The 22952-nt window shown below is 51.7% G+C and overlaps 1 protein-coding gene across 1 annotated transcript; it reads left to right on the top strand.

The window, feature by feature from the left end:
• The first annotated feature begins 13860 nt into the window (after positions 1-13860).
• LOC124328447 lies at positions 13861-17926 on the top strand. Its single transcript, XM_046787216.1, has 2 exons — positions 13861-16722; positions 17093-17926. The coding sequence occupies exons 1-2, from the start codon at positions 13861-13863 to the stop codon at positions 17924-17926; spliced, it is 3696 nt and encodes a 1231-aa protein (XP_046643172.1).
• The last annotated feature ends 5026 nt before the right edge of the window (positions 17927-22952 follow it).

The following is a 22952-nucleotide window of genomic DNA, read 5'->3' as shown; positions in this document are numbered from 1 at the left end:
AGTCATAAAAAAGAGGGTGTGAACAATTAGGGTTTGAGCGAAGCAAGGTGTGAATACTCCGATCCCATGGGGTCGGAGTCAAAAAGCAGTCATCTGGCCTTGCCAGATGTGAAAGAAGGTCAAACGGATACATTTTTATTCATTTAGAATTATACTTAAATTTAACTGTAGTAACATTTATTTTCGATTTCACGGCGTTCGCGGTCGATGGATCCTTACAATATTTTTTTCACTTGTTAAAACCATTTTTTAATTACAGGATGTGTAAATCAATGTCCAATACACCATTTCAAGTCTATTGAATCAATAAATTTATAGAGCAAATCATGAACAAAAAGTTTTAGAAAAAAACACATCACAGCGCTTGAATTTTTAAAAATTATTCAAGTTATTTGAGTTCTATTGTCGGGTAGTTGATTTTTATTGTCAAGCACATGAATTCTGCATAGCAGAGGAGGCCAGAGCACAACAGAGCACGCCAGAGCACGCCAGTGCACGACAGAGCACGCCAATTCACACCAGAGCACGCCAGTGCACGCCAGAGAACGCCAGTGCACGCTAGTTCACGCCAGAGCACGCCAGTGCACGCCAGAGCAAGCCAGTGCACGCCAGAGCACGCCAGTGCACGTCAGAGCACGTCAATGCACGCCAGAGCACGCCAGTGCACTCCAGAGCACGCCAGTGCACTCCAGAGCACGCCAATTCACATCAGAGCACGTCAATTCACACCAGAGCACGCCAGTGCACGCCAGAGCACGTCAATGCACGCCAGAGCACGCCAGTGCACGCCAGAGCACGCCAGTGCACGCCAGAGCACGCCAGTGCACGCCAGAGCATGCCACTTCACCCCAGAGCACGCCAATTCTCACCAGAGCAGGCCAGTGCACGCAAGAGCACGTCAATGCACGCCAGAGCACGCCAGTGCACGCCAGAGCACGCCAGAGCACGCCAGAGCACGCCAGTGCACGCCAGTGCACGCCAGAGCAAGCCAGAGCACGCCAGAGCATGCCAGTGCACGCTAGAGAACGCCAGTGCACGCCAGAGCACGCCAGAGCACGCCAGAGCACGCCAGTGCACGCCAGAGCACGCCAGTGCACGCCAGAGCACGTCAATGCACGCCAGAGCACGCCAGTGCACGCCAGAGTACGCCTGTGCACGCCAGAGCACGTCAATGCACGCCAGAGCACGCCAGAGCACGCCAATGCACGCCAGAGCACGGTAGAGCACAGCAGAGAACAGCTCAGCACTTGAAGTTGCTATAATATTTTTTTCACTTGTTAAAACCATTTTTTAATTACAGGATGTGTAAATCAATGTCCAATACACCATTTCAAGTCTATTGAATCAATAAATTTATAGAGCAAATCATGAACACAAAGTTTTAGAAAAACGCACATCACAGCACTTGAATTTTTAAAAATTATTCAAGTTATTTGAGTTCTATTGTCGGGTAATGTATTTTATTGTCAAGCACTTGAGTTCTGCATAGCAGAGCACGCCAGTGCACGCCAGAGCACGCTATTGCACGCCAGAGCACGCCAGTGCACGCCAGAGCACGCCAGTGCACGCCAGAGCACGCCAGTGCATGCCAGAGCACGCCAGTGCACGCCAGAGCACGCCAGTGCACGCCAGAGTACGCCAGAGCACGCCAGTGCACGCCAGAGCACGCCAGTGCACGCTAAAGCACGCCAATTCACACCAGAGCACGCAGTGCTCTCCAGAGCATGCCAGTGCACGCCAGAGCACGCCAGAAAACGCCAGAAAACGCCAGTGCACGCCAGAGCAAGCCAGTGAACGCCAGAGGACGCCAGTGCACGCCAGTGCACGCCAGAGTACGCCAGAGCACGCCAGTGCACGCCAGAGCACGCCAATTCACCCCAGAGCACGCCAATTCACCCCAGAGCACGCCAGTGCACGCCAGAGCACGTCAATGCACGCCAGAGCACGCCAGTACACGCCAGAGCACGTCAATGAACGCCAGAGCACGCCAGTGCACGCCAGAGCACGTCAATGCACGCCAGATCACGCCAGTGCACACCAGAGCACGTCAATGCACGCCAGAGTACGCCAGAGCACGCCAGTGCACGCCAGAGCACGGTAGAGCACAGCAGAGAACAGCTCAGCACTTGAAGTTGCTATAATATTTTTTTCACTTGTTAAAACCATTTTTTAATTACAGGATGTGTAAATCAATGTCCAATACACCGTTTCAAGTCTATTGAATCAATAAATTTATAGAGCAAATTATGAACAAAAAGTTTTAGAAAAACGCACATCACAGCACTTGAATTTTTAAAAATTATTCAAGTTATTTGAGTTCTATTGTCGGGTAGTGGATTTTGTTTTTCAAGCACTTGAGTTCTGCATAGCAGAGCACGCCAGAGCACGCCAGTGCACGCCAGAGCACGCCAGTGCACGCCAGAGCACGCCAGTGCACGCTAGAGCAAGCCATTGCACGCCAGAGCACGCCAGAGCACGCCAGTGCACGCCAGAGTACGCCAATTCAAACCAGAGCACGCCAGTGCACTCCAGAGCACGCCAGTACACGCCAGAGCACGCCAATTCACACCAGAGCACGCCAATGTACACCAGAGCACGCCAGTGCACGCCAGAGCACGTCAATGCACGCCAGAGCACGCCAGTGCACGCCAGTGCACGCCAGAGTACGCCAATTCAAACCAGAGCAAACCAGTGCACGCCAGAGCACTCCAATTCACACCAGAGCACGCCAGTGCACGCCAGATTATGCCAGTTCACGCCAGAGCACGCAAGTGCACGCCAGAGCACGTCAATGCCCGTCAGAGCACGCCACAGTACGCCAGTGCACGCCAGAGCACGGTAGAGCACAGCAGAGAACAGCTCAGCACTTGAAGTTGCTATAATATTTTTTTCACTTGTTAAAACCATTTTTTAATTACAGGATGTGTAAATCAATGTCCAATACACCATTTCAAGTCTATTGAATCAATAAATTTATAGAGCAAATCATGAACAAAAAGTTTTAGAAAAACGCACATCACAGCACTTGAATTTTTAAAAATTTTTAAAAAGTTATTTGAGTTCTATTGTCGGGTAGTGGATTTTTATTGTCAAGCACTTGAATTCTGCATAGCAGAGGAGGCCAGAGCACAACAGAGCACGCCAGAGCACGCCAGTGCACGACAGAGCACGCCAATTCACACCAGAGCACGCCAGTGCACGCCAGAGAACGCCAGTGCACGTTAGTTCACGCCAGAGCACGTCAATGCACGCCAGAGCACGCCAGTGCACGCCAGTGCACGCCAGTGCACGCCAGTGCACGCCAATTCACACCAGAGCACGCCAGTGTACGCCAAAGAACGCCAGTGCACGCCAGAGCACGCCAATTCACACCAGAGCACGACAGTGCACGCCAGAGCACGTCAATGAACGCCAGCGCACGCCAGTGCACTCAAAGCACGCCAGTGCACGCCAGAGATTGCCAGTTCAAGCCAAATGACGCCAGTGGACGCCAGAGCAAGTCAATGCACGCCAGAGCACGCCAGTGCACTCCAGAGCACGCCAGAGCACGCCAATTCACCCCAGAGCACGCCAATTCACACCAGAGCACGCCAGTGCACGCCAGAGCACGTCAATGCACGCCAGTGCACGCCAGTGCACGCCAGAGCACGCCAGTACACGCCAGAGCACGTCAATGAACGCCACAGCACGCCAGTGCACGCCAGAGCACGTCAATGCACGCCAGATCACGCCAGTGCACGCCAGAGCACGCCAGTGCACGCCAGAGCACGTCAATGCACGCCAGAGAACGTCAATGCACGCCAGAGCACGTCAATGCACGCCAGAGCACGCCAGTTCACGCCAGAGCACGCCAGTGCACGCCAGAGTACGTCAATGCACGCCAGAGCACGCCAGTGCACGCAAAAGAACGCCAGTGCACGCCAGAGCACGTCAATGCACGCCAGAGCACCCCAGTGCACGCCAGTGCACGCCAGAGTACGCCAATTCAAACCAGAGCAAACCAGTGCACGCCAGAGCACTCCAATTCACACCAGAGCACGCCAGTGCACGCCAGATTACGCCAGTTCACGCCAGAGCACGCCAGTGCACGCCAGAGCACGTCCATGCACGCCAATGCACGCCAGTGCACTCCAGAGCACGCCAGTACACGCCAGAGCACGCCATTTCACACCAGAGCACGCCAAGTTACACCAGAGCACGCCAGTGCACGCCAGAGCACGTCAATGCCCGTCAGAGCACGCCACAGTACGCCAGTGCACGCCAGAGCACGGTAGAGCACAGCAGAGAACAGCTCAGCACTTGAAGTTGCTATAATATTTTTTTTCATTTGTTAAAACCATTTTTTAATTACAGGATGTGTAAATCAATTTCCAATACACCATTTCAAGTCTATTGAATCAATAAATTTATAGAGCAAATCATGAACAAAAAGTTTTAGAAAAACGCACATCACAGCACTTGAATTTTTTAAAATTATTCAAGTTATTTGAGTTCTATTGTCGGGTAGTGGATTTTTATTGTCAAGCACTTGAATTCTGCATAGCAGAGGAGGCCAGAGCACAACAGAGCACGCCAGAGCACGCCAGTGCACGACAGAGCACGCCAATTCACACCAGAGCACGCCAGAGAACGCCAGAGAACGCCAGTGCACGTTAGTTCACGCCAGAGCACGCCAGTGCACGCCAGAGCATGCCAGTGCACGCCAGAGCACGCCAGTGCACGTCAGAGCACGTCAATGCACGCCAGAGTACGCCAGTGTACGCCAAAGAACGCCAGTGCTCGCCAGAGCACGCCAGTGCACGCCAGAGCACGCCAGTGCACGCCAGAGCACGCCAGTGCACGCCAGAGCACGCCAGTGCACGCCAGAGCACGCCAGTGCACGCCAGAGCACGCCAGTGCACGCCAGAGCACGCCAGTGCACGCCAGAGCACGCCAGTGCACGCCAGAGCACGCCAGTGCACGCCAGAGCACGCCAGTGCACGCCAGAACACGCCAATTCACCCAAGCACGTCAATGCACGCCAGAGCACGCCAGAGCATTCCAATTCACACCAGAGCACGCCAATTCACCCCAGAGCACGTCAATGCACGCCAGAGCACGCCAGTGCACGCCAGTGTACGCCAATTCAAACCAGAGCACGCCAGAGCCCGCCAGTGCACGCCAGAGCACTCCAATTCACACCAGAGCACGCCAGTGCACGCCAGAGCACGTCAATGCACGTCAGAGCACGCCAGTGCACTCCAGAGCACGCCAGTACACGCCAGAGCACGCCAATTCACACCAGAGCACGCCAATTCACGCCAGATCACGCCAGTGCACGCCAGAGCACGTCAATGCATGCCAGAGTACGCCAGAGCACGCCAGTGCACGCCAGAGCACGGTAGAGCACAGCAGAGAACAGCTCAGCACTTGAAGTTGCTTTAATATTTTTTTCACTTGTTAATACCATTTTTTAATTACAGGATGTGTAAATCAATGTCCAATACACCATTTCAAGTCTATTGAATCAATAAATTTATAGAGCAAATTATGAACAAAAAGTTTTAGAAAAACGCACATCACAGCACTTGAATTTCTAAAAATTATTCAAGTTATTTGAGTTCTATTGTCGGGTATTGGATTTCTATTGTCAAGCACTTGAGTTCTGCATAGCAGAGTACGCCAGAGCACGCCAGAGCACGCCAGAGCACGCCAGTGCACGCTAGAGCATGCCAGTACACGCCAGAGCACGCCAGAGCACGCCAGTGCACGCCAGAGCACGCCAGTGCACGCCAGAGCACGCCTGTTACGAATCAAAAAGATCCGTAAGAACGAGGAGGCAACGCTGGTTACCAAGGGAACGGAGCAGACGAAATGAGAGTAGAAAAACGTGTGAAGTGTGCTGAATTTGTTAAATTACGGCAGAGAAGAATAAAAGAGTAATTTGACTTCCTTAAATTGTGTCATCTTAATATACGCTGGGAGATTCACTTTAAACCAGGTAATGATAATTATAAATGTGCAAGGTACAAGTTATTAGTTGTGAAACGGAACATTTGGTGCCGAAACCCGGGACACCTTGGGTGTTGTAGATCAACCTCGTTGCTAACCAGATATTTCTTAATCAGTCGGTCAATCAGATATACGGACAAAGGCTGAAGCCAACAAACCTAGCCATATTGCTAGAAGAAACCCAATCGTACAGACTCAAGTCGTGTCGTCAGATAATAATAAAGTAAAGCATGTTATAATTTCGAGTCGCAAAAGTAACGTGGTTGTTCGAATTGAATCGAAAAGAATAGATCCAAATTTCCCGTCGTCGTCGTGGACTTAAAGCAAATCGTACTACCTAAAGGTTCATTCGCTATCGGTCAATACCTAATCGGTAATATTAATCATGATCGTTCGGCCGTAAGGCGAGTAAATTAAAACGTTTATTCAAATAGGCCCAGCATAATGTCGAACGCCGAGGATTCGCCATCAGACGATAACGAGCCTGAGGGACCCGAAGTGATCAAGAAGCTTCGAACGTCAACAAAAGCGAAGTTCACGAGATTACTCGCAACCATCTCGGCCCACATGGAAGGTGATGGCGAACAATCCGTCCTCAAAGTTCACCGTGCCAATTTGAACGACCTGTATAACGAATGCATCCGCCTACACACTGCCTACACGGAGAAGATACGTCCAGCAGATGAAGACTTGGCGAAGTCAACTAAGTGGTGTGAAGATTTGGACAAAATTTATAGAGACTCGTCGGCCAAGATGGAAGAATTTTCGAAGAGGAAGGAGGACGACGGTCCACTCAATCGGAGCGTTAGAGAGATTGAAGCCGATCTCCGAGCGAGGAAAAGGAAAGTCGAGGCTGAGCTTGAAGATTCACAGATTGCGGAAGAACGAAGAGTAGCTGATATCCGTCGCAAGGCAGCGAGAGAAGAACGCGAAGTGGAGTTGGAGTTAGCAGCGGCTCGGGCTATCGAAAAGAATCAGAGACAACATTCGACGCCATTGAAGAACACTGGTGGACTGACGTTCCCGAGCGAATTCCACCCAGGCGATCAGAGCACGATCCAGAAACAAAAAGACGGCCCTGACATTGTCGACGTAAGCAAAAATCTCGCTTTAGATGACTGGATCTATATGTTGAAGATCAATAATCTGCATAACATAACTCACTGTATTGAATAACATATTATCAGGTACAAAGCATTCACAACTATCTTAGACTAGTCGTTCACATAGGTGTGCTAATTGATAATCTCTAGATAATACCTTATTACAGTCGAACAGTTGGAACAAGAGTGACAGGCTTCTTCCATGACACTCAAAGACAGCTGAGGGCCTGCGGGCTCTCGGCCCTAAACAGCATCCCGCGCACTTTACCCCGAGGGTATAGGTTTGCCCAGCATATTTATACCTAACACTCTCCCTCAAACATGTAACCCTTGACATGGTAAAGTGCAGCGAAGTAAGTAAACATAAGGAGTAGAACACCGAAAGGCAAAAGGGGGTTTGACATACATCAGGATGTTATAGAGGTTTTTGGCCCACACCAATCTTTTGTCTTAACATTGTAAATTTTGGGCCGGTGAGGGCTTTGGTGAAAATGTCAGCAAGTTGGTCGTCGGACGGTACATAAATTAGATTAATTTTCCCTTCTGAGATTTTCTGTCTGATGTAGTGGTATTTCACTAGGACGTGCTTGGTTCGTTGGTGGAATTCAGCATTGTAGGCTAGTCGCACTGCGCCTTGGTTATCACAGTAAAGGGGTATCTTCTGTTGTTCCACACCAGTGAAGTCTTCTAGGAGGCAGCTGAGCAAAACGATAGTCTTGGTGGCTTCACATGCGGCGATGTATTCGGATTCCGTTGTTGACAGTGCTGTGCAGGGCTGTTTTTTGCTGAACCAGGATACAGGCCCTCCGTTGAAGAAGAAGATCCCTCCGGAGGTGGAACGGTAGTCGTTTCTGTCACCGGCGAAGTCAGCATCAGTGTAGCCGGTTAGTCCATTCCTGTTGCCGCCTAGCCAGATGCCGTAGTCCATAGTCCCGTTGAGGTAGGCGAATATTTGGGTTACCGCCTTCCAGTGGTGTTGGTTCGGGTTTTGACAGTATCTAGACACTTGCCCAACAGTGTAAGAAATGTCTGGGCGGCTCATCAGTGCGAGATACAGAAGAGCGCCGACGGCTTCTTTATAAGGGTAAGGGGAAGCAGTCTTCTCTCCCTCGCTCTTCGGTTGGTGGTTTGTAGTGAGGTGGATGGTCGGATCTGCTGGAACAGTTTTTGGAAAAAGATTAGACATACCGAATCGTTGGGATATTTTCTCGATCATATGAGACTGGGACAAGAAAATTCTGTTAGTGGTGCGATCTCGAAGGATGTTTAGACCAATGTAGCGAGTCGGGGGAACTGAGTTGATCTTGAAGTTGTTGCCTAGATGGGTTCCGATTTCTTGTAGTACGGTCTTGTTGTTGCTTGCGGCAAAGCTGTCATCCACATGGGCGATGACTATGGTGAATTCTTCAGTGGTGCGGCGGATGTAGATGCATCTGTCAGCTGCACAGTTTTTTAGACCGAATTTGCAGAGAACGCTGTCGAGTTTGTTGTGCCACAGTCTGGGTGCTTGTTTCAGCCCGTAGAGTGACTTAACGAGTAGACAGACATGATTTTCTTTCCCTTTTGTGATGAAGCCTTCGGGCTGCCTCATGAAGATGGGTTTGTCGAGAGTGGCGTACAGGAACGCGGTTTTGATATCGAATTGGATTACTTCTAGGTCCCGGGATGCTATCTCGCAGAATGCGGCTTTTACGGCTTCTTGATGTGGCACTGGGGAAAAGACCTCGTCGTAGTCTATGCCAAATCTTTGTTTTGTGCCGATAGCTACTAGACGCCCTTTGTAGCGTTCAGGAACAGTGTCGTACGCAGGTTTCACTTTGCCTATCCATTTGCAGTTGATTGGGGAACACCCTGGAGGGGGAAGTACGAGTCGCCATGTCTGATTTTCAATCAGAGAATCATATTCCTCTTTGAAGGCCAGCATCCACTTGTCGGCGTCTTTAGAGTTTAGGGCGTCCTTGTAGGATTGAGGTTCGAAAGACTCGGTGAATAGAGCAGCTGAGTGTCTGCTTTTGAAGTATTCGATCAGTGCGGTCAGTCCAATCGATTTTCGGAATTCTTGGTATCTGGCGTTGTATTTGGGGACACGCGCAGATCTTCTGGGTAGATCCTCTTGTTGGTTTCGAGGAGTGGTGATAGGATCGGTTGGCGTTACAGTGGCTTGGTTGTTCGTTTGGTCTTCTATTGTGTCTTCGGAAAGCTCGTCGTCATCGACGTCGGACATTTCGGCGGGTTCTTCTTGTCCCAGTGATGCCATATCATCATCGGCTGGTTCCATCATCGTTGGGTCAGTGGCCATATCATCGGGTTCCGCTGATGAATCAGTGTCCTAAATTTGTGGCATAAGAGCAAAGGATTGTAGAATTATTGGTAAATATATGATAAAAGTGTCTGTTTATGAATACCAAACCCAGTATTTCAGTTACTAGGAGGAACGGGTCGAATAGAAGGTTCTCAGTTTGTTTGTTCGCGTGGTGGTTGGAATCATCACTGAAATCGCTGATTAGTAGATCCTCGTTGAACGTCACGTCACGACTGAGGATGAATTTGCGTGTTGCTGGGTCCCACATTTTCCACCCTTTGGTGGAGTCGCCATAGCCGACAAGCCAGCAGGGAATTCCTTTGGGCTCCAGTTTTCTGTGATTAGCAGCTGGGATGTGGACATAGGCTCTGCACCCAATTATCCGTAGATGGCTGATGTTCGGTTTTTCATTGAATAGTAGCTCGTGGGGTGTTTTTGTTGAAGAGCTGGATGATGGGTTGCACGACAGAGTGCGATTCAGCACGTAGATGGCACTTTTGAGAAATTCACCCCAGAGTTCGAGGATTGATCGATCGCCTTTCTTGAAGAGGTTGGTGAGATTGCTGCTTCTCATGTGTAGACTGCTGCGAGCGGCTTCCATGGCTGTTCTGTTCATCCTTTCGGCGACACCGTTTTGCTGGGGGGTGTGAGGGTTGGTTATCTGGTGGGTGATCCCATTTGTGGCAAAGAAATCGTTAATGAAGATGTTGTCGTATTCTTTACCTCCATCGGTTCTGACAATTCTCACCGAGTTGCCGGAAGTAGTTTTAAGGAACTGGATGAATTTGATGAGGTGCTTGGCTGCATCAGATTTCTTTTTCATGAGTGTGACTGATGTCCAGTTACTGTAGTCGTCTTTGGAGATTGAGTAGTAGTGTTCACCCGAGGGAGATGGGATGGGTACAGTTCCAATGTCCGAATGGATAATGTGGCCGACGCTCTCGGATTTGGTTGAGCTCGAAGGAAATGGAGATCTGGTCATCTTACCGAATATGCATCCTTCACAGATGGAGTGCACTGCATTGTTGAAGTCCAGGTCGAAGCCAGTTACAGCATTGAGTTTCAACATTTTTTGAATGGATTTCCTATTGACGTGGGCAAGGCGTTGGTGCCAGATTTGAAAAGGCGATTTCTCGGATGTGGCAATGCAAGTTGAGTTGGATTCGGGGTTGGAGTTTTTGGCAATCACTTTTAGATGATAGAGTGACTTTCCGATCCTTTGGCCATGCATGATTTCCAGATTGTTTTTCAGAAAGACGACAGTATCTTTGCTGAAGTTGGCATCAATTCCGGTATCGGTCGCGGCTCCAATTGAAAAAAGGTTTGTCCCGAGTTTCGGAACATATAAGACGTCCTTAAATTCTCCAAGTTGTGTCTTGCCATGCAGATGGGAGACTATAGAGACTGTACCTATTCCTAGAGCAAAAAGTTCTGTGCCGCCGATGCCATTAACCTTCCAGGTACCGGGGTTGATTTCTTTGAATGAGCTGAAGTTGGATCGTTGGTCGGACATGTGGTGTGTCGCCTCAGAGTCTGCATACCAGTCGGAGGATTTTCGTGCTATGAAGCATAGTGAAGACAGGGCCGCAAAGGATTTCTTGTCGTTTCTGTCATCATGTTCTCGGCGTTTGTCGTTTCTGTCATCACGTTCTCGGCGTTTGTCGTGCTGGTTGCTTCTGGCTTCTTTTCTGTCTCCGTCTTTTCCGAACCAGCAGTTGTAGGATTTGTGGTTTGATCTACCGCAGTGCCAGCAGCCTCTGTTGCCATCTCTCCCGTTGTCACGACGGTTGGAGTTGAAGTTGTCACGGTGATGATTTGCTCGACCTCTTCTTTGATTTGATCGGCCGCGGCGATATTGTTGATTGCCATCAGGAGAGTAGTTGCGGTCAGCTGCTTTGGACTGGGCTGCATTGGCTTCTGATCGTTGTTGAACCCTTGATGGATGTGATGCGAAGAAGGCAGTGTCAGCAGGATCGACTCCGTAGGTTTTACCTCTGATTTCTTCCGTTATCAGTCTGGCAGTAAGGCTGGTAAGTGTTTGTTCGGACCGTGGAACACTTTCCCAGGCTGAAATGAAATATCGGTAGCTAGGCGGTAGCGTTTGTATAATTCTCACCATTACTGTAAGATCGTCGATTGCGGTCCCAACACTCTTGAGTTCGTCTGCCATCATTCTCAGTCTGTTGATGTGGGCCATAATTGAGTGATCAGGGTCCATTTTGTATTGGTGGAATTTTCCTAGCAGGAGTGAGGCGTTGGCAGCAGATGTTTCGGCATATTGGAGAGTCAGCCTGTTCCACATTTCATGTGCAGTGTTGGAGCCTTCGATTGCAGTCTGGTAAGCTGGTTCTATGTTGTAGAATATGATGGAGCAGGCATCTACATCTTTCTCTTTCCATCTGTCAATTGCGTCTTGGTTCGTGACAACTGCCAGTCTAACGCCGGCGATTTCTATTCCAGCTACATCTTCGATTTTCTAGGGAGTAAATGATGAGTTAGAGATTATATCACTTGTAGTTCTATGAGTTAAATATACACGATAGTTTAGGCATAGTTCACTATCTTCAATTTTACTTTGAATTGTAAGCACACTGTCTATCTCAGAAATGTTGTTGAATTTACTCATACTCTTCTTACGTACTGAAAGCTATCGAGACTCTTCTTCATTTGCATGTGGGATTTTGATTCATAAAGTTACCTGTGCTTCTCAGATGCACAGTCAAAGATCTCTGCGGTATGCAATCATCACATATAGTTATCTCTCTTTTAAGTTACCTGTGTTTCTAAGTTACACAGTCAATGATCTATGCGGTATGCAATCATCACACATAGTTATCTCACTTTTAAGTTACCTGTGTTTCTAAGTTACACAGTCAATGAGTCTCAGGAATTTGGAACATGTAACGAGCAAGTTTGTGATATAGTAGTGCTACACGATGTCACTGATATCTAGTCAGCTTAGCTCTTAAAGTCACATGTTTTAACTTTACGTTGGATTCAGTATAGTGGTGAAGTGTCATGTTACCTCAGTTGGTTTCTTTTCAATTCCAAGTACAACGTCTTCGAGTTTCTTCTTCCTTAGTTTAAGCATGACGGCATACCTCCATTGTGGAAAATTAATTCCATTGAATTTGACGTAGTCACGTTTTCTATCTGGGCTGTCAGACATCTTGATTAGTTTGAGCGTGAGCTGGGCCCATAACCTGTTGAAGATCAATAATCTGCATAACATAACTCACTGTATTGAATAACATATTATCAGGTACAAAGCATTCACAACTATCTTAGACTAGTCGTTCACATAGGTGTGCTAATTGATAATCTCTAGATAATACCTTATTACAGTCGAACAGTTTGAACAAGAGTGACAGGCTTCTTCCATGACACTCAGAGACAGCTGAGGGCCTGCGGGCTCTCGGCCCTAAACAGCATCCCGCGCACTTTACCCCGAGGGTATAGGTTTGCCCAGCATATTTATACCTAACACTATAAACCATTCACACCCCCGATGCCTGGGGCGGAAGGTCAGCAACTAGTTACAATGGCCATGCTTCCCAACCTCCCGCAATTCGGTGGCGATCCCAGGGAATGGCCGATGTTCATTCAATCATTCAAGAGCATGGTACACGACGTGTTCAATTCGGATGCGCAGCGTTTGGCCATGTTGCATTCACGATTAGCCCCGCGGTTACGCGAAGGGATGAGCCAAGTCCTCACAGCTCCAATGGCTTATCGCGACGCTTTGAAGGAATTACATCGAAAGTACGGCCATCCCCACCTAGTCGTCCGGAGTTATATCCAGGGTTTAATGGAACTCCCCTCCATCCGGGAAGGAGAAGAAATTGATCACTTCTCCGCCAAACTGCATGGAGCAGTAGCTACACTGGAAGCGTCCGGCTATGTCATGAGCTAAATTCCAGCGTCGTATTGAACGGAATTGTGGCCAAACTTCCGCATTCGATGGTAGCAAGATGGGGACGCCGTGTAAATCAAATATTGCCTCGGACCCCAACGTTGCGTGATTTAGACACTTGGGTCGAGGAGGAGATGATGAGCGTTAAAAATGTTCGGGAGGTGAAAACGAGCAATTCTACACCACGGCGGACATTGCATGGCGCCCCGCGTCGAGCGCCACTGCCGTTTCAGCCCACGATACACTTCGTCGGAGAAAAGGAGAAAGAGCAACAGATCGAAAGAGGAGAAGCGTCAAATAAATGCACTGTTTGCGAAACGGCCTCTGGACATCGTTTGGCGTTGTGTCCAAAATTCATCGCAATGGAACCAACACAAAGAGCACAGACTGTGTTCGATTTAGGTAACTGTTTCCGCTGTCTCGGCCGAAACCACAGCAGCCACGAGTGTCGTAAGACCGATGCGATCTGTGGGATAAAAGGATGCAATCAACGCCACCACACCTTACTCCACGGAGCGGATCGAGTGGCCAGAAAATGACTAGACGGAGAAATGAATGCGGTTGGCCTCGGAACCGCCGAAAGAACGATCACGCTCCCCTTGTACGCGTGGGTCAACGTGTCGAATAACGACAAGATGCTCACTGTTTTGGCTCTACTAGACTCTGGATGCTCAACAACCTTAATCACGCAAGAAGTAGCCGAATCTTTAAGACTGAACTGCAAGATGGTACAATGCCGACTAACCACCTTCCATGGAAACGACCCGAAAATACCAGTGAGTTCATCTAGATGCCGCATTACACCTTGTGGGAAGGAGACACCATCGTATAACATCTCACGCGTTTTTGTGGTGCCCAAATTGAAAGTATTTGACCTTTACGTTGACTGGCCGAGACTGAAGAGGAGATGGCATCATCTTCACGCATTAGACATCCCCGCGATCGATACGAACCAAGTAGGCTGTTTCATCGGAACCAACGTACCAAAGGCACTTCTGCAACTTGAAAACCGAACGTTAAGCGAGGAGGATCCCGTCGGAATATTGACGCCGTTCGGTTGGTCTGTGATCGGCGAGATACCAGCTACATGTATGGGCGAACGACTGGAGAATTGTCAAGCCTTGTCGCTTCGAGAGGACAGAGCCGACGAGGCCATACAGGAGCTGTGGACGCCGGAATCCTTCACGTCAAGAGCTGAGCGCCAGGCACACTCAAACGAGCAAGAAAAACGCGCCTTGAAGATACTGGAGACAACCGTTCGTTACCTTGGCGACCGCTACGAGATTGGGCTACCATGGAAGGCGGACGACGTCTACCTTCTAAATAATCGTGGCAGTGCCCTCAGGAGGTTATACGCAGCAGAAAACCGATTCCGGCTAGATGCGGAACACGGTCGTCGCTACACGGAAGCCATCGAGGCAAATATGAAGAATGGATTTGCCAGGCGTTTGACGAAAACTGAACTCGAAGGTCCCGCCGGTAGGACGTGGTACGTGCCGCATTTTTTGGTAATTAATCAAAACAAGCCGGACAAGCCAAGACTAGTGTTTGATGCAGCCAGCCGACACAACGGCATAAGCCTTAACGATGCCTTGATAAATGGACCGTCACTGTTAACCGACCTTCATGACTTACTAGTGATCTTCCGCGAACGACCCTGTGCGGTCTCAATGGACATCGAAAAAATGTTTCTCCAGGTGCGTGTTAAGGAGGAGGATCAACCCGCATTCCGCTTTCTGTGGCACCGCCCAGGCAGTAGCGGACCGCCGTTGGAATACCAGATGATGGTCGAAATATTCGGTGCCGCCTCGTCCCCTACGTCATGTGCGTTTGTTTTACGACAAACAGGAAAAGACAATCCAGCCTACGGCGACGTTTCAGAAAAGATCGTTTCCAATTTCTACGTCGATAATTATCTCGACTCGTTTGACGACATCGCAACCGCAGACAGGACTTGTCATCGTTTGACGGAGCTGCTAAAGAAAGGAGGCTTCAGATTGACACACGTTATGACCTCATCGATGGAGCTTTGGTCATCTTTTCCTCCCGAAGAACGAGCTGGCCCGGAGTTGAATGCCGACCTGGACGGACTACCAATGGAGAAGACGCTTGGGCTTTTGTGGCGGGGTGAATCTGACACCTTTTCGTTCACACTAAATGTCGCACACGAAGCCACTAGTAAACGACAAATCGCCAGCGCCGTCGCGAGTATCTTCGATCCACTGGGGATTTTAGCTTGTGTGACCATCGTATTAAAAATAATCTTGCAAGACGTTTGGCGACTAGGAAAAGACGGGCGGCCCGGCAAAGAAGCGGATTGGGACGATGACCTACCAGAATGCATCAGAAAAAGATGGCGCGCATTTACGAAAACTTTAAAAAATGTAGAAGAACTGCGGGTGATGCGGTGTTTACGACCAGCTGACTTCCGACCGGATGAAACAAGATTCGAGTTGCACACCTTCACAGACGCCTCGGAACGTGCTTACGCAGCGGTGGTTTATCTCAGGTCAGTGAGTGGAAGGCGAATTCATGTGAGCCACGTAACAGCGAGGTCAAAAGTTGCTCCACTCAGGCAGCAGTCAATTCCACGTCTCGAGCTGCTGGGCGCCGTTCTTGGCTATAGGCTGGCCCAACGCGCCAAGAAGACTTTAAGGATTGAAATAGCGACTATGACGTGGTGGACCGACTCCACCGCTGTCCTACACTGGCTAAGAAGCGAAGCTACCTTTTTCCACGCCTTCGTAGCGAGCAGGAAGGAGGCCATCCTCGACGAGTCAAGGGCCGGCCAATGGCGCCATGTACCCGGACGGACAAATCCAGCAGACGACGGGACCAGGGGGGTCCAAGGAGACCGCCTAACTGCATCTCATCGATGGATCGCTGGACCAGAATTCTTAAGGATGGACGAGGAGGCCTGGCCAAAAAACTGCATTATTACACCAGAGACCGAAGACCTTGAAGAAATTCACGCGATGGTTAATGTCATCGACGTCGATTTAGAACCATGTCTTTCAGAAGCTAAGTCCCTGGCAAGCTTGGTGTGGGCTGTCGCAGACAGACGCGGGAGAAAACCAAACACCTTCGACGAAAACGAATACAAGGCCGCATGGATCGCTTGCGTTCACATCGCTCAAAGGGAGTATTTCCGGCTGGAATTTGCTGCATTGGAGGCAGGCAAACCACTACCGAGATCGTCGTCGCTCCTGAAATTGGCACCGTCGATCGATAGTGCAGGAATTCTAAGAGTCGGTGGACGGCTGAACAATGCAGCTTTGAGTCACGATGCTGCCCACCCGGTGATCCTTTCCAACAAAGGACCTTTTACTCAATTGATCATCCAAGAAGCTCACGAGCGGGTTCATCACGCAAAGACTGAGCGTACTCTTTCTGAGGTTTTGTCGAAATTTTGGGTAGTAAAAGGGAGAAGAACGGTACGCGCCTTCGTAGAACGCTGTTCAATCTGTCGAAGAGAGAGTAGCCGACCTGTCCAGCCTTTGATGGCCGCTCTTCCGGCTGATCGTCTACGACCATTTCTTCCGCCATTCACGCATGTCGGCGTGGATTATTTTGGCCCTCTATTTGTCGTAGTGGGCCGACACGTTGAAAAACGATATGGATGTTTGTTTTCGTGTATGACCACCCGCGCCGTCCACATTGAATTATCCACGAAGATGGACGCCGACTCGTTTTTGATGGCCTTCCGGCGCTTTGTTGCAAGACGGGGAACACCAAAAAAAAATCTACAGCGACAACGGGACTAATTTCGTTGCTGGCAAAAAGGAATTGGAACAAGGAGCGACCCGGATGGCTGAACAACAAGAATTTTCACGTCGTGGACAACTTATCTCGATCCATAGCGCCACCGGGGATGATTTGGCGGCGGAGGAGAATGAATTGCGAGAGGCTCTCGACCGGATGGAAAAAACTGGAGAGATAAACAAGAAGATGGCCGAAGAAGGAATTAGCTGGACATTTTCACCACCGCTGGCACCACACTTTGGAGGAGTATGGGAGCGGCTTGTCCGCTCCGCCAAAACAGCCCTACGTGTCGTATTGCGTTCAAAAACCGTATCCGAAGAGGTTTTAACTACGCTATTGGTGGAAGTGGAGGCCATGATGAACGCCCGTCCCCTTACTCATCTGAGTGTCGACCCACGAGACAACAGCCCGATGACACCCAATCATTTTTTGCTTCTTAGGGCGCACCCTCACGTACCACCCGATGTCATCGAATATTCCGGGAGTCTGTCGCGGCGAAGGTATCTAGCTGCACAAGAACTGGCTGAATTCTTCTGGAGGCGATGGCTACTGGAATATGTTCCGGCCCTAACGGAGAGGAAGAAAGGCTGGACCGAAAAGCGCAGAAACGTACGAGTCGGGGACGTGGTACTTCTGATCGAGAAAGACACCCCTCGAGGAGAGTGGCCCACCGGAAAGGTGACAGAAGTCATTCCATCCGGAACCGCGGGTGACGACACTATACGGGCCGTACGAGTTCGGACGGAGAAGGGGGAATATTGGAGACCGGTGGTGAAGCTTTGTTTACTGAAAACGGTAGAAGAGGAAGATCCCGAAGAAGTGGTGGACGGTGTTACGAATCAAAAAGATCCGTAAGAACGAGGAGGCAACGCTGGTTACCAAGGGAACGGAGCAGACGAAATGAGAGTAGAAAAACGTGTGCTGAATTTGTTAAATTACGGCAGAGAAGAATAAAAGAGTAATTTGACTTCCTTAAATTGTGTCATCTTAATATACGCTGGGAGATTCACTTTAAACCAGGTAATGATAATTATAAATGTGCAAGGTACAAGTTATTAGTTGTGAAACGGAACAACGCCAGTGCACGTCAATGCACGCCAGAGAACGTCAATGCACGCCAGTGCACGCCAGAGTACGCCAATTCAAACCAGAGCACGCCAGAGCACGCCAGTGCACGCCAGAGCACGCCAGTGCACGCAAAAGCACGCAGTGCATGCCAGAGCATGCCAGAGCATGCCAGTGCACGCCATAGCACGCCAGTGCACGCCAGAGTACGCCAGAGCACGCCAGTGCACGCCAAAGCTTGTCAATGCACGCCAGAGAACGTCAATGCACGCCAGTGCACGCCAGAGTACGCCAATTCAAACCAGAGCACGCCAGAGCACGCCAGTGCACGCCAGAGCACGCCAGTGCACGCAAAAGCACGCAGTGCATGCCAGAGCATGCCAGTGCACGCCAGTGCACGCCAGAGCACGAACGCCAGAGCACGTCAATGCACGCCAGAGCACGCCAGAGCACGCCAGAGCACGCCAGTTCACGCCAGAGTACGCAAATTCAAACCAGAGCACGCCAGAGCACGCCAGTGCACGCCAGAGCACGCCAGTGCACGCCAGAGCACTCCAATTCACACCAGAGCACGCCAGTTCACGCCAGAGCACGCCAGTGCACGCCAGAGCACGCCAATGCACGCCAGAGCACGCCAGTGCACTCCAGAGCACGCCAGTACACGCCAGAGCACGCCAATTCACACCAGAGCACGCCAATTCACACCAGAGCACGCCAGTGCACGCCAGAGCACGTCAATGCACGCCAGAGCACGCCAGTGCACGCCAGTGCACGCCAGAGTACGCCAATTCAAACCAGAGAAAACCAGTGCACGCCAGAGCACTCCAATTCACACCAGAGCACGCCAGTGCACGCCAGATTACGCTAGTTCACGCCAGAGCACGCCAGTGCACGCCAGAGCACGTCAATGCACGCCAGTGCACGCCAGTGCACTCCAGAGCACGCCAGTACACGCCAGAGCACGCCAATTCACACCAGAGCACGCCAAGTTACACCAGAGCACGCCAGTGCACGCCAGAGCACGTCAATGCACGCCAGAGCACGCCAGTGCACTCAAAGCACGCCAGTGCACGCCAGAGAACGCCAGTTCACGCCAAAGCACGCCATTGAACGCCAGAGCAAGTCAATGCACGCCAGAGCACGCCAGTGCACTCCAGAGCACGCCAGTACACGCCAGAGCACGCCAATTCACCCCAGAGCACGCCAATTCACACCAGAGCTAGCCAGTGCACGCCAGAGCACGTCAATGCACGCCAGAGCACGCCAGTGCACGCCAGAGCACGCCAGTGCACGCCAGAGCACGTCAATGAACGCCAGAGCACGCCAGAGCACGCCAGAGCACGCCAGAGCACGCCAGTGCACGCCAGAGCACGTCAATGCACGCCAGAGCACGCCAGTGCACTCCAGAGCACGCCAATTCACACCAGAGCACGCCAATTCACACCAGAGCACGTCAATGCACGCCAGAGCAAGCCAGTGCACGCCAGAGCACGCCAGTGCACGCCAGAGCACGCCAGAGCACTCCAATTCACACCAGATCACGCCAGTGCACGCCAGAGCACGCCAGTTCACGCCAGTTCGAGCCATTTCACACCAGAGCACGCCAATTCACACCAGAGCACGCCAGTGCACGCCAGAGAACGTCAATGCACGCCAGAGCACGTCAATGCACGCCAGAGCACGCCAGTTCACGCCAGAGCACGCCAGTACACGCTTGAGCACGCCAGTGCACGCCAGAGCACGCCAGTGCACGCCAGTGCACGCCAGTGCACGCCAGTGCACGCCAGAGTACGCCAATTCAAACCAGAGCAAACCAGTGCACGCCAGAGCACTCCAATTCACACCAGAGCACGCCAGTGAACGCCAGATTACGCTAGTTCACGCCAGAGCACGCCAGTGCACGCCAGAGCACGTCAATGCACGCCAGTGCACGCCAGTGCACTCCAGAGCACGCCAGTACACGCCAGAGCACGCCAATTCACACCAGAGCAAGCCAAGTTACACCAGAGCACGCCAGTGCACGCCAGAGCACGTCAATGCCCGTCAGAGCACGCCACAGTACGCCACTGCACGCCAGAGCACGGTAGAGCACAGCAGAGAACAGCTCAGCACTTGAAGTTGCTATAATATTTTTTTCACTTGTTAAAACCATTTTTTAAATACAGGATGTGTAAATCAATGTCCAATACACCATTTCAAGTCTATTGAATCAATAAATTTATAGAGCAAATCATGAACAAAAAGTTTTAGAAAAACGCACATCGAAGCACATGAATTTTTTTAAATTATTCAAGTTATTTGAGTTCTATTGTCGGGTAGTGGATTTTTATTGTCAAGCACTTGAATTCTGCATAGCAGAGGAGGCCAGAGCACAACAGAGCACGCCAGAGCACGCCAGTGCACGACAGAGCACGCCAATTCACACCAGAGCACGCCAGTGCACACCAGAGAACGCCAGTGCACGTTAGTTCACGCCAGAGCACGCCAGTGCACGCCAGAGCATGCCAGTGCACGCCAGAGCACGCCAGTGCACGTCAGAGCACGTCAATGCACGCCAGAGCACGCCAGTGCACGCCAGTGCACGCCAATTCACTTCAGAGCACGCCAGTGTACGCCAAAGAATGCCAGTGCACGTCAGAGCACGCCAATTCACACCAGAGCACGACAGTGCACGCCAGAGCACGTCAATGCACGCCAGAGCACGCCAGTGCTCTCAAAGCACGCCAGTGCACGCCAGAGAACGCCAGTTCACGCCAAAGCACGCCAGTGAACGCCAGTGCACGCCAATTCACCCCAGAGCACACCAGAGCACGCCAGTGAACGCCAGAGTACGCCAGTGCACGCCAGAGCAAGTCAATACACGCCAGAGCACGCCAGAGCACGCCAGTGCACGCCAGAGCACGCCAGTGCACGCCAGAGCACGTCAATGCACGACAGAGCACGCCAGTGCACTCCAGAGCACGCCAATTCACACAAGAGCACGCCAATTCACACCAGAGCACGTCAATGCACGCCAGAGCAAGCCAGTGCACGCCAGAGCACGCCAGTGCACGCCAGAGCACGCCAGTGCACGGCAGAGCACGCCAGTGCACGCCAGAGCACGCCAGTGCACGCCAGAGCACTCCAATTCACACCAGAGCACGCCAGTGCACGCCAGAGCACGCCAGTTCACGCCAGTTCGAGCCATTTCACACCAGAGCACGCCAATTCACACCAGAGCACGCCAATTCACACCAGAGCACGCCAGTGCACGCCAGAGAACGTCAATGCACGCCAGAGCACGTCAATGCACGCCAGAGCACGACAGTTCACGCCAGAGCACGCCAGTGCACGCCAGAAAACGTCAATGCACGCCAGAGCACGCCAGTGCACGCAAAACAACGCCAGTGCACGCCAGAGCACGTCAATGCACGCCAGAGCACGCCGGTGCACGCCAGAGCACTCCAATTCACACCAGAGCACGCCAGTTCACGCCAGAGCACGCCAGTTCACGCCAGAGCACGCCAGTGCACGCCAGAGCTCGTCAATGCACGCCAGAGCACACCAGTGCACTCCAGAGCACGCCAATTCACATCAGAGCACGTCAATTCACACCAGAGCACGCCAGTGCACGCCAGAGCACGTCAATGCACGCCAGAGCACGCCAGTGCACGCCAGAGCACGTCAATGCACGCCAGAGCACGCCAGTGCACGCAAAAGAACGCCAGTGCACGCCAGAGCACGTCAATGCACGGCAGAGCACGCCGGTGCACGCCAGAGCACGCCAGTGAACGCCAGAGCACGTCAATGCACGCCAGAGCACGCCAGTGCACGCAAAAGAACGCCAGTGCACGCCAGAGCACGTCAATGCACGCCAGAGCACGCCGGTGCACGCCAGAGCATGCCAGTGCACGCCAGAGTACGCCAATTCAAACCAGAGCACGCCAGAGCACGCCATAGCACGCCAGTGCACGCCATAGCACGCCAGTGCACGCCATAGCACGCCAGTGCACGCCAGAGCACGCCAGTGCACAACAGAGCACGCCAGTGCACGCCAGAGCACGCCAGTGCACGCCAGAGCACGCCAATTCACACCAGAGCACACCAGTGCACGCCAGAGCACACCAGTGCACGCCAGAGAACGCCAGTGCACGCCAGAGCACGCCAATTCACACCAGAGCACGGCAGTGCACGCCAGAGCACGTCAATGCACGCCAGAGCACGCCAGTGCACGCAAAGCACGCCAGTGCACGACAGAGAACGCCAGAGAACGCCAAAGCACGCCAGTGCACGCCAGAGCACGCCAGTGCACTCCAGAGCACGCCAGTACACGCCAGAGCACGCCACTTCACCCCAGAGCACGCCAATTCACACCAGAGCAGGCCAGTGCACGGCAGAGCACGTCAATGCACGCCAGAGCACGCCAGTGCACGCCAGAGCACGCAAGAGCACACCAGAGCACGCCAGTGCACGCCAGTGCACGCCAGAGCAAGCCAGAGCACGCCAGAGCATGCCAGTGCACGCCAGAGAACGCCAGTGTACGCCAGAGCACGTTAGTGCACGCCAGAGCACGCCAGTGCACACCAGAGCACATCAGTGCACGCAAGAGCACGTCAATGCACGCAAGAGCACACCAGCGCACGCCAGAGCACGCCAGCGCACGCCAGAGCAAGCAAGTGCACGCCAGAGCACGTCAATGCACGCCAGAGCAAGCCAGTGCACTCCAGAGCACGCAAGTACACGCCAAAGCACGCCAGTGAACGCCAAAGCAAGCCAGTTCACGCCAGAGTACGCCAGTGCACGCCAGAGCACGTCAATGCACGCCAGAGCACGCCAG

Source organism: Daphnia pulicaria, chromosome 3 (genome assembly GCF_021234035.1).
Source record: "Daphnia pulicaria isolate SC F1-1A chromosome 3, SC_F0-13Bv2, whole genome shotgun sequence".
In the NCBI taxonomy this organism is placed as follows: Eukaryota; Metazoa; Arthropoda; class Branchiopoda; order Diplostraca; family Daphniidae; genus Daphnia; species Daphnia pulicaria.
Note: the sequence above shows the minus strand (reverse complement) of the source record. Positions and strands in the feature narration are given on the sequence as shown.

What these genes read in the sequence shown, in the direction of transcription:
- LOC124328447 (XM_046787216.1), top strand. Translation starts at nt 13,861, where the DNA reads ATGAATGCGGTTGGCCTCGGAACCGCCGAAAGAACGATCACGCTCCCC. An exon ending in AGGTTTTGTCGAAATTTTGG is followed by an intron (nt 16,723 to 17,092) that starts GTAGTAAAAGGG and finishes GCTGGCAAAAAG; the next exon opens with GAATTGGAACAAGGAGCGAC.